Below are 16,049 nucleotides of genomic sequence, written 5' to 3' on the forward strand. Positions count from 1 at the left end.
CCCCGCCCCAGCTCCCACACTCCACACGCACCAGGCCAGGCTCTCTATCCCCCGCCCCAGCTCCCACACTCCACACGCACCATCTGGGTTGTTGGAAGTCGTCAGTAGCACCAGGAGTGAGGTCAGCGCCTCTGGAAGGTTCTGGAAGTAGGTCAGCCTCTCCTCATTCTGTGCTTCATCCTAAGAGGAGATGAGGGATCCACCTAGACCTCTGTCCCCCAGCTAAGATCTGGTCTGACACAGCTCCCCCTCAGACCCACAGCCAGGACCACACAGAGGTTCGGGGTGGGAGAGGGCTAAGCACCCCTGACCTGCATCTGCCCATCACTTCCCAGCAGGCTTTGAGCTCAGGGCCTGAAGGCACACACACAGGCTTCTGACCTATCCAGGAGGAAACCCTGAGCCAGCCTAGCTGAGCAAAGCAGCCTGGCAGCCAAGCAACAACATGAAGGACCAGTCAGCCTCCTTGAGCTGTGTGTACAGTGAGGAAGAGCTGGGGCGTAATGAGCAAAGACCCAGACTGGAAAGTGTGGCCTTAAGGAAGCTGCCACAAGGTAGTGGGGTGTCTCTAGTGATCTGGGTGGGACCCCCTGGGAGAGACTCACTGCTCCTGGTCACTCACAGCACTCAGAGGCCTTATCCACACAGCTGTGGCTGTCAGCAGGGGTAGTCATGCCTGGACTCCCAGCCTCTGTCCTCTCTGACACAGAGGGCAGCAAATACAGACTCCCCAACTCAGGGTTGTCCCCTAGAGCTACCCTGTGTCTACCAAGCTGCAGACTCCAGCCAGAAAATGGGTGGCAATGCAAACAGGGCCGGTGACATATAGGAAGCAGACTTCATGCACACAGAACCAACTTTTTCCTAAAACAATTTCAAAGAAAAGTTCCTCCTGCCACCCAAAGGCCAGCTCTGCCAACAGCCCAGCAAGTAGCCACCTGATGCAGTCTCTCTGCCACACAGGCTCCAGGACAAGCATTAACCATAGAACCCACTTGCCTCATCTACAAAATAGCACTGCCACCCATGAGCGACCAGTGGTAACAGATGCCACAAATGACCAGAAGTGGGGGACAGGAATGTCACAAGTAGCAACAAGGCTGAGAGACATGCTGGGCACGGGGAGGACCAGGGAGACCTATATGGGTTCAGGACAGGACAACAAACACCTTCAAAGACACTGCTCAGCTAAGGAATCCAGAGGATAAGCCATCTCCCAGGGATATGTCAGAGGACTGAAGTAGCCCTCCAGGGCCTGAATCAATCCCCTGAGTGAGCTCAGGGAAGGCTTCATGTTGGCTGAGGAAGGTTCTAGCACCTGCGTCAGTTTCCAGACAAGGCAACTAAGGTTGGGGGGCAAGGGAATGAGAAACCTCCAAGGCAGGAGCTCCCAGCCTGGCCCTTCTCCCAGCAGGTCTCTTGCAGCAGCCCCACAAATCTACTCCTTCCACAGGCTGCATAGGCTCTTCTGAGCCATGGGCCTGCAGCAGCAGAGGGAGCACCCTGCCTATGGGGACCTGGTTCCTATCCAGCTCACTGCCAACACATGGCCACAGCCCTGATGGGGCACACAGCCCGTGAGGTACAATGACAGCACTGATGTTAGGGAAAACATGCCCCAAATCTAGCACCATGTGGCGAGGAAGATGTGGGTATCAAGCGAGCCAGCTATAGACAACGCCTACAGACAGGCTCAGACAAGGTTAGCTACTGTATCCTCAGCTATTAAAGCCTGGAGACACCAGGCTGGGCCATGGGGACATGCAGCAGGCTTTCAACTTGTTCCCTAGGCCAGGCTGGCAAGGTTGGAGATAACCAGGGACAAGGAACTCAGCATGGGTCGGTCCTCACATCCTCCCCATTACAACAGAAGATAGGGAATGGGATGATTGTCAAGACCACGGGATGCTTGTCATGACCATGACAGGAAGACACCCTCAATTACACAACCCTCATCCTGTTCAGCCTGCTTCCCCTTCCCAGGGCAGAAACCCAGTCTGTAGGAGGAATCTTCTAGTAGCACTGGATATAGCACTCTTGGGGAAAGGCCCCCACATTCACCTTGCGATTGAGGCTCTAGCCACTGCCAGGCCCCACACTGCCTGCCTGCTTAGCCCGAGCTCTGAGAAACAGCAGTGACCATAGTCATATGACAGTCACACACAGGTCTCAGGGGTGTGGAAGGCAGTCCAGTCCCTGCCCCTGTCCACCACAGGCATGATACATAGACCCAGGGACTCGCTAGACACATCATGGAGACACTTACAAACAGAGATGGAGACACACTACACAGGGCTGGAGAGATGGCTCAGTGGTTAAGAGCACCGCTTGCTCTTCCAAAGGTCCTGAGTTCAACTCCCAGCAACCACATGGTGGCTCACAACCATCTGTAATAAGATCTGGTGCCCTCTTCTGGCCTGCAGGCAGAGTACTGAGAATACTGTATACATAATAAATAAATAAATCTTAAAAATTTTTTTTAAAAAAGAGACATACTACACAAAGACACAGACATGGAGACACATCCAGACTTGTACATAGAGACATAGCCATATACATACATGGAGACATACCCAAGATATGCACACAGACATACCCATATACACACAGAGAGACACACAGAAACACACTCATACATAATAAACATGGAGACACACCCAGACACAGACATGCATACTCACATACACACAAAGAGACACTCACAGACATGTACACAGAGAGACATCAACAGACACACAACACATGGGACACAGGCAGGCAGGCATACAAATGGCACAAACAGACTCACAGACATGCACATGCCACAGATGACTAAGGGTGGAAGACACGGATGTCATAAGAAGTTAGAGGGTTGGGAAACCTTCTGGACACACCCACACTACACATCCTGAATCGCCCACAGACAAGAGTTTTCCAGAGAGTCATGCAGCCATGACAGGCACACATGTACAGAGACACTCGCACGCAGGAACACACGGGACCACCCCAGCACCCCGTGTTTGGAAGGCACTATCTTGCCTACTCCTGCCCTGGCAGCACAACTCCATTCTATCACTTCAATGTCACGAGGTGACCAGCTGTGATCACACCAGCCACCCCCCAACAGATGCAGAAATGCAGGATGGACCATGCTGGAGGACAGTGACCTGGCCTGGACATAACCCTTGCTAGATGTGAGGCAAGACATACAGAACTCACAGGTGAGCAGCCAAGGCAGATGTCCCCACAGATAGACAGGTAGACACCTCTCCATGGCATCAAGTTGCTAGGGTCAAAGTCTCAACTGCAGCTGGGCAGGGCAGGGGCCCAGAGTCAGAGGCCAGGAACTTAGCCAAGCATTGCTGGGGCTTGGAGCAGGCACCAGGAAGGGCAGCCCTGGCAGAGGCATAGTCAGACTGGAGAGGACTCTACAAGCCACCCTCCGTGAAGAGCCTGTCATACAGGGACATGAAGAAGGTCACCAGCACAGAGGGCAGGGGTGGACAAAGGCTTCAGTGATGGGAAGTTTGGACATGCAGAGACAGCCCCTCAAGAGGCGTCATGACCCACTTCCTGGTCTGTCACCCTTGGTCACCCCGGCTACTCCAGACCAGGCAGGCTTTGCAGGACAAGGGCCTATGAGCCTCACCTATAGTCAAGGCCATACCCACCTTCTCACCAATGGTGAACAGCAGCATCCCAATGATGGTGAAGAGGCACAGGTGGATGGTCAGCAGCAGCCCGACACTGGGAGGAAGGGTGGTGCTCAGCCTGGCACGGCACAGGCCACACATCCCAAGAGGCATGACACCATCCTGCCCACGTCCTCGGGTATGAGCACAGTGCTCCCTCCTCTCCTTGGAGACACTGAGTATTTTTAGCCCTGGGACAGGGACCTGAAGCCAGGCCTACCCTGGATCCTCTGTTTGTGGTAGGATACAACCCGTGGGGCAAGCCAGCCAGGGACCAGAACACAGAGGACAGAGGTCACTTCTATCTTTTGGGACCAGACAGGCAGTGCCCTACCAGAGAAGGGACTGGAAGCAGAGGAAGGGCATGGATAATATTTTTTCTGGCAGGAGCCAAGAGGACTGGGAGAGGGCTCGGGAATTGAAGCTCCATAGCACTGAACCCAAGCGCTACAGGGCTTCCAGGTCAGCACAGTCGCAAACAGTGTAAGAGGCAGCTGAACTAAAGCTGCAGGTGCAACCAACCAATGGGAGACCCCAGAGACAAGAAACGAGGCATCTGCTCAACTCAGCAATGGGTGTGGTAGGTATGAGTCTATAGTGTCTGACCAGGACCCTAAACACTGCCCACTGACTCCTGCAGGATGCTGGGCTGGGAGTACCCAGAGGGCTGCCCTAACCATACCCACATAGGAGCGGGCCTACCCTCTGATCCCTCTGGTCCCTCTGGCAGAGCTTGCAGCTTCCGGCCCCAGTGCTCACCTGGCCATTTCTGGCAGTGACCACCGTATGCACTTCAGGGTCTTCTTCATCATGGAGGAATTCTGGAGCAGGAAGAAGGGACGGAGCGACCGGCGTACACGCAGGGACTGGAAGACAAGAAGCGAGCCACTGAACCAGGACCACGCATCCCTTCCTTCCAGGGATCCCAGACCCTGGAGAAGGGAGTAAGTAGCCCTGCCAACCATTCCAGCCGTCCTAGGCCTGCTGGCCACAGCTGACAGCTCGCAGCATTCCTGCATCCTGGCCTGATGCCTCCCATCCCCTGCCCACTGTCCTGTTCCTCTTCATCAAAGCACCTGTCAAAGGCCTATCAGCAGCCTCTTTCTAGCACCTGGTAACACAGGACAATGGCCCACGCGTACTCACACATGACAGCTCCCAAGGGACCTTGTGAGGACTTGCTGGTCCTCCTGGGCTGCGCTCGCACAGAAGCTTGGAACAGAATGAGAGGACAACAGGAACCACAGCAACCAGAAAACTGCTCAGGGCTCTGGTCCAACCCGGATGCCCTGCCTGGCTCCCGTGACTGAGAGGTCAGCAGCCTCAGCTCCCTGGGCCCCACATACCACCCATGGTTGGCAGGCCAGAGCCCAGGTCTCCAGTCCTCTGGAGCCTGGACCACCTCTAGCCATACAGGGACACAAAGGTTACTTATGGTCTTGCTGGCTGTGTGGGCCTAGCAATGCCACAGACTAAGGATGAGAGAAAACACAGCCAGGCGACCATCTCCAAAAATGGCGACATTGAGAATCAGAACCCAGATCCCAGAGTGGAAGCAAGCACCCGACAATAGACAGTGCATGCGGTCACAACCTCAAGCACCCGGCGATAGACAGTGCATGCGGTCACAACCTCAAGCACCCGACAATAGACAGTGCATGCGGTCACAACCTCAAGCACCCGGCGATAGACAATGCATGCGATCACAACCACCAGTGCCTGGCAGACCTTATGTCGCCCAACCCTTTCACCATGAGGACTTAACTGGGCAGAAGCCAAACCTGGTCTGGCAAAGCAGGCCAGGTGCCTGGCCCTCCCCATCAAGCCACTTGGCATCTGTGGGGTGCTTCAAGAGGGCCCTGATAGCTACAGAGGTTCTGAGTCACACAGCCACCTAACCAGAGACGGACCTCGTGTGACATGACCGCCTTAGGTGGGAAAGTCCCTTAGAAAGGTGGCAGGCAGGGGTCTGCTAACTGAGCACGATTCCTGAGAGCAGAGAATGTCATAGAAAGAGCTGAAGGACTGGGAACAAGGAGTTTGGAGGGCTGTAGGGACAGGTCCCTCCAAACAGGCACAGGGTGCTAAGGGGGTTCAGGCTCTGGAAGTGTGTGACCAACACATCAACTTGGCAGGTCCTACAAACACCCTGAGCATCTGACCTCAGCTACACATGAAGAGCCACCAGGACAGGAGTGAAGGCTCTACCTGGGGCCAACAACACACTCACTCTGCAGAAGCAGAGTCTAGCATAAGGCATGGCTCCTGGTGACAGATGGCACTGTGCCCTTCCCCGTGTGGGACACCAATCCATCCCTGGACAGACAGCTATGCCAGTTGAGCTCTGTCCTTCTGTCCACGGTGTCTCGCCAAGCACACCCATCCTGGAGCCTGGAAATGGCCCAGTGAGCAGGTCTCACTACCTCAGTATGACACATACCACTGGAAGGCAGAGGAATCCTCCTGTCCTGTGGCTACCAGATCTGGAGCCTGCAGGAAGGGTCCAGAGTTTGAGGGTTCAGGCTCATGAAGCTGGTTTCAGTGACCACATGGCTACATCCATCTTGCCATGCTGGACCCTATTAGTCTGGAAGTACCCACACAGCACACAAAACAGGACACTGCCACTCAGGAGTAATAAGGAGGCCCCAAGTCCTCCAGGGAAAACTATAGCTGCGGGGCCAGGGAGTGACTCAGCGGGAGAACATTGCCCAGCATGCACAAGGCCCTGGAAGGGCTGACACAGCACTCAGCTATGGGGGAGACGGGGAGGCAGAACTAGAGAATCTAGCTCTAGGGGTGAAGGTCTCAGTATCCACAACAAACCTGGCCAGCTAACAAGGACGAGGCACAGCGACAAGAGCAGGCTGCTGAGGGACATTATATAGACTACATAAGTGGCCAGGCAGCTCTGTGCCCCAACCCTGGCTCATTTACCGGCCGGACTCGTTCATGCATCACAAGGAGCTTCTTCTCCTCACCTTCCTCCCTCCTGGCAGCACATAAGAACCCTGGCAGAGGCACAGCTAGGAACCAGCCAGGTGCGGAGACCCATGGGAAGCTTCAGTGAGAAATAATGGCTGTAGGCCCATCTCCCTCCTGTTCCAGGAAGGCATGGGCACCTCTTCCTCAACAGAAGAGGAGCTGCATCTTACGGAGGGTGGGGGTGACAACACACAGGAAGTGGAAGGTGCCAAATAGCTGTAGAACTGTGCCTCCGTGCCCCTCAGTATCTGCTGGGTACAGGGGCAGGGACTCACCGCCCACCACTCTCCCACCAGCTCCCTGTAGGGCCTGGGGGAGGCTGCAGGCTGGTGGTGAGAAACAAGCTTCCCTCCTTCCCATCACTGGCTGTCCTTATCAGGCAGGACCCACCCAAAGGGCAGAGGACAAGCCAGCTCTGCAGCTGGGATTCCAAGTGTAGTTTCCCATCAGCCCTCTAGGCTCCACTAAGTCTTAGTCCCTCTATTAAGTTCCCACCCATCTTCCCATCACATACTAACAGATCCATGAAGGCCAAACCAACCTGCCCCTGCCTCAGTGCCCACACCACCCCCCAGGGTCCTGGGTGCTTCCAAGGAAGCACGGCACTGTGGTCAGTGCTGAGTCAGTGGATGCGGCTTGTTAGGGCTGAGCTCAAACAGCTACGGGCACAGTGATGCCCTGGGATGGCTCTCTTATCAGGGACCTGACCAGGTGCGTTCACTGCAACCTGAAGGATAAGGAGTCAGAGCAACTTCGACCCTGCTTCCAGGTCCTCTCCCCAATGGGTCACCACAGGGGAAACCTTGGCTGTCGAGCCCCAGTCCCTTTCCTACGATGGGGGAAACCAAGGCCCTCCAGGACACAAACAGCACCAAGCAGACGGACACATGGCTCAGAGCTCAGCTGCACCTGCACATCATACCCACAGGGCTGCCTAGGTCTCAGAGCTGACACGCCACCTACCTCCTCACAAGCCAGGCTCAGTGAAACAATCCAGTCCACCACGGACACAACCAGCACCACGAAGTAGGCCAGCAGCCACAGGTTCTCCTGTAACTGGGCCTGGCCCACCAGGTAACCCTGCAAGAGACGGGGAAGGGTGAACAGCAAGCCAGGCAGACAGGTCTGTAGCCAGGCAGAGGACATCGGTGCACGCACAAGGCCATGGGCGACAGAGTGGGGGGTTCACAGTTCAGTCTCCGTGCTCTGCTGGCGGGGAGCGAGGAGCTGACCAGGGTCAGGAAGCATGCATTCCTGCCAAGGCTGCTAGCGACTCACGGCTGTGACTCAGGGGTGGCACTCAGCCTCTCTGGTTCCTCATTGGTATCACGGGTCCCACCAGCTTTGATTATCTAAGCCACCGGTGCGTGCCGAGCAAACAAAAGAGCATTCAAGACAGGAGGACTAAAGGACAAGCACCAGGTGGGCTTGACAGCCACTCCAGGAAGGTGATGCAGGAGTGGGGGTCCTGCCCATCCTGCCCTCTTGATGTCCCATCATCATGCCTGCCTCCAGAGTAGATAACAATCTCTGCTCTCTTTCACCTTGAGAATGCACTCACACCAAGCCATTTGGACCAGTGAATACCAAATTGGCTTTTTTTTTTTTTGCATACCAACTTCTTACCAGTTAAAACCTAGAGCTGCACTGGTGGGCGGTGGTGGTGCACACCTTTAATCCCAGCACTTGGGAGGCAGAGGCAAGTGGATTTCTGTGAGTTCGAGGCCAGCCTGGTCAACAGAACAAGTTCTAAGACAGCCAGGGCTACACAGAGAAACACTGTCTCAAAAAACAAAAAACAAAAACAAAAACCTAGAGCTGCCCATCACATCATGGGCAAGGATAGAAAAAAATGAGAAACCACACTGAGCACACCAATCACACACACACACACACACACACACACACACACACACACACACACGAATAGATATAAACAACCTAAGAGAGCACAACACACCACGCCTTCAGTCACGTGCCAAGGCTCCCAAGCAGCCCCACAATGATAGCTCAGGCCATCTGGACAACACCAGGAGCTTTGTGGGTAGGACCTGATACCACCCACCTCACCTTCACAGAGAGGTCAACCAGGAAGATCAGCATGCAGAGAGCCTCGATGGTCTCCGTCAGGCCACAGGGTGGCTGCCAGGGCTGGGAGCGGTAGCGCACATCTGCTGTTCTTGTGAATGATGACGGGAACTCCACAAAAGCCAAGGCCAGGATCAAGAAAATGGTGAAGCCCAGCACTCTGGGAAGGAGACAAACACTGTCAGTGGGTAAAGGGCTGCTGCCTGTTGGGCCGGGACGCCAAATGGGAGGTGCACTGGGGTCCAGGGGCTAGAAGGCAGCAGCTGGCATTTCTTGGCTGGGGCTACCATGCTTGGCCAAGTAACACAGCCTTGCCCAAGACTCAGGGGCTAGGCTGACCCAGCATTCTGGGGAGGAAGCCCTTACCACCACTAACTTTCTGGCCACAGATGGCTCCTCTGTGGAAGAGGGACCACGGATCACCTATGTCCACGGATGGGGAGCATGTTTAGTCCAAGACAGTGTAGGGTTGGCCCACCCCACCAAGTAGGTCTGCACAACCCGGTTCCACTGGGAAGCAGTCTCACCGTTGGCACAGGTTCGAGTAGTACCAGCGGTAAAGCCACAAGGAGCCAGCATCCATGCGGTGGTAGATGGAGCGGTACTGGGAACAAAGGGCACATGAGCATGAGACAGGCTCTCCCGCAACACAGCCACGCACAGAGCGAAATGAGCAGGGTCCTCCAGTGTCACAATACAGGGAAGGGACTAGGGTCTCTGGCCCAGTGTCTCCCCAAGTCTATACACAAAGAGGTTTGAGTTGGGTCTCTCCAGCACATCACACACAGGGGTGTGAGCGGATTCCCCCAGTGCTGCACACACTGGGCTTGAGTGGGATTCCCCTCAGTGGCACACACATATGGGAGTCGGAGAGGTCTCCCTTAATGCCACATATGTGAATATGTAGCTCATACATATATGTACCCACAGTCCACTGACTGTACCCACACACCGCACGTGGCCCAATCCAGTGACCCAATCTCCCCAGAGTCAGGCCTAATCTAGGTGTGCTATAGCGAATCTGTGTCAGCCCCTCATTGGGTCTCAGCCTTAGACCAGTACAAGCTACAGAGCTTGCCCAGTAAAGAGAGCTCCTCCCTCAGTACAGGCTAAGGCTGTGCATAGAAGGCCAGCTCCACTCTTCAACTGTATCCATCCTGCAGGTATCTCCCAGACTTGGGCCTAGCACAGGGTGGCCCATGACAGGCTTCAGTACATACTAAATCAACGACACCATGACTCCAGCACTAAGGTGACGGCCTCCATCAGAGGACAAGGGAGAGCTGGGTCCAGGTACCTGCCATTTTGTCTGTCCTAAATGAAGGCTCCTGCCCCAGGACAGTAAGGGACAAAGGACAGGGCAGACTCCTGGTCAGTCAGTAGGGCAGCCACTACACACACACCTTTATGGCATCTTCAATGAAGACCACAGCCTGGTCTATGCAGAGCTCCTGTCTGGCTGTGGTACCTGCAGGTAGAGGGAACACAGCAGGTGAGCAAGGGAACACGGCAGCCTCAGCTCTATAGGACAAGCACATGGAGGACAGGAGCCGGGGCCTCCATTCTGCAGCAGGTACCTGTCCAGGCCAGAGCATCAAGCAGGGGGAAGAAAAACACATGGCATGGGTGGAAGATATCAAGCCTGGAGCAAAGGCAGCTCTACCCCATGACCACCGCTGCCCAGGGCACAGCACTGCTGCCCAGGGCACAGCACTGCTGCCCAGGGCACAGCACCGCTGCCCAGGGCACAGCACACACAAGGACACAGGCAGTAGTGACCTACAGGACCCTGGCACCATATTCAGAGCCCCCGCCCCCATCTACTCACATGGAAAGAACAGGAATGGTCACCCTTGCCAAGTGCGTGCCAGTGGCCACCTGCTTAGCTCCTGGGTGGAAGCCATGTGGCACAGGAGCCCCTGGTGCACAAGTGGGCTCAGTGAAGGGGCTGCCATCGACACCCATGCCACCTCCACCTCCTGTTCAACCAGAATCTTCCACTCTGAGTCGGGGCAATCTCTATCCAAGGAACACAAGATTTCACACCAAAATGGGGAGCTACGGCTAGAATGGAAGGTATCTGCTCACTCTCCCGCCAACGCCAACAACCACAGAGCTCTCACTCCCCTCCCCACCTTCAGGACCGGGTGGTTCCTGAATACAACCCTGAGCAGGGGAACCAGGGGACTGCACAGCTCCAACAGTTCACATCACAGCATGCTTGAAACAGAGTGAACCATCCAGCTATCTCACTACGCAGTTCTGGGTTTTATAAAATCTGGCCTTCTGGGACCCGCAGGAGCTATGCCCTGCTAAGAACAGAGCCGCCACAGCAAGAAGCCCTGAGGCAGTGCACAGCCATGTACGGAGCCCCAGCGGCAGCCTACGCAGTGTGCCCTCTCTAAAGAGCCACCTGCTCTAGTTCTTGGGGCTTGCGTCTAGGGTCACAGAACAGAGGCAGTAAACCCCAGAGGATGACCAGAGATGTACCTCACTCCTGGCTCTGTCCTTATCAACCAGGATCTGTTTCCCCACATGTAAGCCCATGAGGCTTATCCTAAAGACACCCTAACTGCTTCTCAGAGAGGTTCTGAGGGTTGTGGGTACTGGCACTCCTGAAGCCTTCCTGGGATGGCTATGAAGAAGAAGCCATACTGCTGTGTTCCCTGCATGGCAGAACTGAAAACCAACTGGCCCAAAGAGAAAGGCAGCTGAGGGCAGCCTGGTAAAGTCTGGAAGCCCGGTCATGCCCTAGAGAGTGTAGCCTGGGCCTAGAGCCATGAACCACAAAAGTTTCTCAGACAAGACACTAGCCGAGGCCCAGAACTGACTATAAGGACTCATGTCCACTCAGACAAACCATCACAGGTGTGGGTCAGCACCCTAGGGCTCTGTACCAGGGGCCACTTCATCTAGCTTCTGCCTGCTGGTGGGAAGGTTCTGAGTCTCGCTATCTGAGCTCACCCAGGAATGAGGGGCCTGAAGAAGGCCTGCCCACTCCCATCAGCATTCTTCCTACCTGTGGCTCTAGGAAGCTTGTCACAAGATCTAGGAAGCAGGTCATAGGTTTCTGGGAGTCCCCGATGCCCCAGGTCAACACTGCACCACATCCCGACACTTGGGAACCCATTCTGCCCACCCACTCTGTCTCCTGCTGCTTCGCCACCCTGTCCCATCCGTGCCACAGATTCTGAACTTGACCCTGTCAAGGCCTGGCTCTCCAGAACCTCAAAGCCCATGCCCAGGTTGTTGTCTCTGCCAGAGGATCCTCTTCAAACCTGAGGGTTCAGAGACTCCCCCAGGGCTACTTGCCCTGCCCTGAGCTCATCAACTTAGGCAGCAATCACCTGTTGCTACCTATAACTCCAACCACGAGAGCCAGGGGACTTCTCCTGAGCATATAGGGTCAGATGAGGCAAAGTGAGGGACGATGACAGGGGCTCAGACACTGTGTCCCCCACAATACCTATGGATATCTACTTCCTGACAGCCAGGTCTAGGCTTTCTCTGCCTCTCACTCTAGACTCTACACAACCAGTCTGGACCCCTGCCTAGCATGCTGTATGACCTGGGCAAGTCCCTTACCTCTCTGTAGCTTCCTCTCAACCCTTCCCAGCAGGATCCGACGACGAAGTTCCCCAGCTTTGCAATTAGCCCACAAAGTCTATAAGCACCCTCGTCCTTTCTCATACGATCCAGGAACAAGACAAAACTACTCTATGTAACATTTGGCAGAGGGAGGGGGGAACAGTCAGGTAGGCCTGACTCAGCAGGTCACAACTGCAGGAACCCCTGGGGTCCTTGGGGAGGCCTGCAGCGACAGCTCCCCGCTCTGAGGGTCTGATTACAGAACAGCCAAACCCAGAGCCTGGAGATCATCTCTCACCCATAGGATGCTGTGTGGAGACTAAAGATGTATTCTCATGGACAGCCCAGCCCAGGAGATGCAAACACCAAGAGCGTTGTCTGGGTTCTCAACAGCCTCAGCCAAAGACACAGTGTTTGGACAAAGAGCCCTCAGGCTCTCTCATGTGACGCTGCCCCAGCCTTGGATCTTGTCTCAACAGAGAAGACTGAATCTGTCACTTGTCCATTCTTCAGGGCCAGAACTTACAGACATCATGATGTTACCATCCTCGACATCTGTCAGGACCCACACACCATACTACAGCATCTCTCTTTGGATGCCCAAAATGTGTCCCCCACCCCACCAGTCCATTACTACCCCCTTATATTGAGACTCAAGTTAAGCAACCTGCCAAAGTCCCACACCCAGAAAGGTCCCCAGATGCCCCACACAAAGCAGGTGTCCCTGAACCATATACCCCAACACTTGGGATGGGAGTTGGGGGTTAGATGTGTGGTCACCTCAGCTTCTGACTTCCTCATCTCCATCCGTGGCCTCATTATTCAATGGCTAGACATGAGCTGTGGGCAGACAGGGACCACTGTGCCAATCTAGTCTGCTCCCAAACAGAAGAGGGAAGGAGGTCCAGAAAGGGAAGTTTAAATGGCCAGGCATGCACACACAGGGCAGTGTACTGGCAGTGACCACATCAGAGGGCAAGACTGTAACCTTAGATAGGTCAGAGGTTAGGAGGGGGGGGCTCCTCTCCTTTCCTCTCTCTCTTGGCCTCAGTTTCCTCATCTGGAAAATGAGAACAAGAACCTTCTACCTCTCAGGCATTAATCACCTAACCCTCTGAAGATGGTTGGGAGGATGACCTCACTCTCCCTGAGTTCACCAATGTCCCTGACCACAGGAAGGGAAGAGGAGAAAGAGGATAAGCCCCCCGCCCTCACTTAAGAGGACAAGGAAGGAAGTTACCCTAGCCTGGGGACACCAGTTTCAGTCCCTAGCAGCCAGAGCAAAGTCACTCCCAGAAGGATATTCTGCCACTCAGGCCTGGGTACCGTGGGTTAAAAAACTCTTCTCTAAGCCTCAGTCGCCCCCCCCCACCCCCAGCCAGGAAGACGGTGAACTGGTGGTGCAGGAACCCCCTCCCAGCACTGGAGAAGTATAGAGAAGAGGATCTGGAGTTCAGAGCCAGCCTGGCTACTTGAGATCCTGTCTCAAAAAGTTAGGAGAAAAAAAAAGAAAAGTAAAAATGAAAGTGCCACCTCACTCACCAGAGCGGGCTCCACTACCTCGATCCCTGACCAGAAGGGGCTGCGTCTCGGCAGCCGCCATCCCACCACCAACACAAGCAGGACTTGGCCCCGGCACCGAGCCCGGCGTTCCGGAGAAGGAGCTACCGTTCTGTGATGACTCCCAGCGACAGCCAATGAGAACGGAGGGATCGTGCTGGGAGGCGGAAGCAACAAGCCCCGCCTCCAATGGGTGGAGCTCCGTTTTCTTCCAGGAGGAAAGGACAGAGGTGCGGGAAGCTGAGCCCTAAGGAAGTTTTTGTTTGTTTGTTTGGTTGGTTGGTTTTTGTTTTTTCGAAATAGAGTACCTCTGTAGCTTTGGAGCCTGTCCTGGAACTAGCTCTTGTAGACCAGGCTAGCCTCGAATTCAGAGATCTGTCTGTCTCTGTCTCCTGAGTGCTAGTTTTTTGGTTTTTTTTTGTTTTGTTTTGTTTTGTTTTTCGAGACAGGGTTTCTCTGTGGCTTTGGAGCCTGTCCTGGAACTAGCTCTTGTAGACCAGGCTGGTCTCGAACTCACAGAGATCCGCCTGCCTCTGCCTCCCGAGTGCTGGGATTAAAGGCGTGCGCCACCACCGCCCGGCTTGAGTGCTAGTTTTAAAGGCACGCGCCGCCACTACCGCCCTGCCCTAAGGAAGTATTTTACCAGTGCAAATTACTGCTGTCTTCTTCCAGCTCTAGGAACTTCCAACTCTCTGGGCTGGACCCAGGAGTCTTGTTTTGTTTTGAGATTTCCTTGCTTGTTTGTTCGTTTTTTATTTCCAGGTCCTTATAACACGCCGACAAGCCCTCTCCCTCTAGCTACGCCCAAACCCAGAGGTGTTTAAACAAGCATTTTGCATGACTCTGACACACGTGAGTATTGTGTACAAGAGACTGACCACAGAGGTCACTACCACTACCACCCCCACCCCAAAGGAGTTTGTGTTTTCCTCTAAAATTAAGAAGAATAAATATAATTAAGGGTAAAATTGAAAACGTGAAGCTGGGCCGGGCGGCCGTGGCACACGCCTTTATAATCCCAGCATTCGGGAGACAGAGGCAGGCAGATTTCTGTGAATTTGAGGCCAGCCTGACTTACAAGAGCTAGGACAGCTAGGACTGTTCCACAGAGAAACTCTGTCTCAAAAAAACCAGAGAGAGAGAGAGAGAGAGAAAAGGAAAAAAAAACCATGAAGCTGGACATGCTGGAATCCAGTCACAGAGAGAAGAGGATTGATGCCAGTTCGAGAACTGTCTGCTGTTAGCTAGTTCTGGAGGAGGGGTGCAGACAGAGACAGCTGTCATCTGTTGCCTGTCAATCTCAGAGGTCAGAAGTCCAAAGACAGATTTCTTCTCTCTCTTGGGGCCTCAGAAGGCTGAAACCAAAGTATGGCCACCATGCTGGGATCTTTCCCAATTTTTTCTTTTCTTCTTCTTCTTTGTTGCTGTTGTGTGACGTGTGTGATGTATGGTGTGTGTGATGTGTGTGTGGTGTGTATTTGTGATGTGTGTCACTGTGTGTATGTCAGTGCAGATATGCTCTTACATACCACACTGCACATGTGGAGGTCACAGGGCAACTTTCAGGAATCAGCTCTCTCCATTCCGAGTGTTCCTCTGGTTCCAGGGACTGAACCTGGGGTGTTACCACACTTGCACAGCCGTGCTTTCACCAGAGGGCCCTGTCTTCAGCCGCACTCCGGGATACTCTTCAGAGATGGGGAAATCTGCTTTGGACTCATACTGGAGACAGGCAGGGGTAAGATCCATGCTCACTTGCTAGATGTGTGACTGGGGTCCTGGGGTGGCTCCCAGCTCCTGGGGTCGCTATATCCACGCACAGACTGAATCCTCGGGTTCCAAACACCACCTCCCGTTTGACACAAGACCTTACAGCCCATTACTCACCATTTGCCCATTTCTGTAAATTGGCTCCCTAAGGAGAGCGGTTAAGACACACCTGTCTTTTGTCCTTCTTCTTGTTTGTTTGTTTGTTTTGTTTTTTGTTTGTTTGTTTGTTTGTTTTTGAGACAGGGTTTTTCTGTGTAGCCCTGGCTATTCTGGAAGTCTGATTTCACACTCAGAGATCTGTCTGCCTCTGCTTCCCAAGTGCTGAGATTAAAAGTGTGTGCCACCACTGCTGGGTTAAGAAATCTTGTCTTGCCTGGCGGTGGTGGC

The 16,049-nt window shown here is 54.2% G+C and overlaps 1 protein-coding gene across 1 annotated transcript in view; it reads right to left on the reverse strand.

The window, feature by feature from the left end:
* Tpcn2 (two pore segment channel 2) overlaps positions 1-13,938 on the reverse strand; it is a 30,834-nt gene extending 16,896 nt beyond the window's left edge. Inside the window, exons 1-8 of the mRNA XM_005351612.3 lie at positions 13,875-13,938; positions 10,148-10,212; positions 9,272-9,348; positions 8,727-8,904; positions 7,620-7,736; positions 4,431-4,537; positions 3,651-3,726; positions 81-180 (exon numbers count right to left, since the gene is read on the reverse strand). Coding sequence (XP_005351669.1) covers positions 81-180; positions 3,651-3,726; positions 4,431-4,537; positions 7,620-7,736; positions 8,727-8,904; positions 9,272-9,348; positions 10,148-10,212; positions 13,875-13,935 — 781 coding nt within the window. The 5' untranslated portion in view covers positions 13,936-13,938. The remainder of the gene's footprint in view (positions 1-80; positions 181-3,650; positions 3,727-4,430; positions 4,538-7,619; positions 7,737-8,726; positions 8,905-9,271; positions 9,349-10,147; positions 10,213-13,874) is intronic.
* Between the last annotated feature and the right edge of the window lie 2,111 nt (positions 13,939-16,049).

This window comes from Microtus ochrogaster, chromosome 8, assembly GCF_000317375.1.
Source record: "Microtus ochrogaster isolate Prairie Vole_2 chromosome 8, MicOch1.0, whole genome shotgun sequence".
Taxonomy (NCBI): Eukaryota; Metazoa; Chordata; class Mammalia; order Rodentia; family Cricetidae; genus Microtus; species Microtus ochrogaster.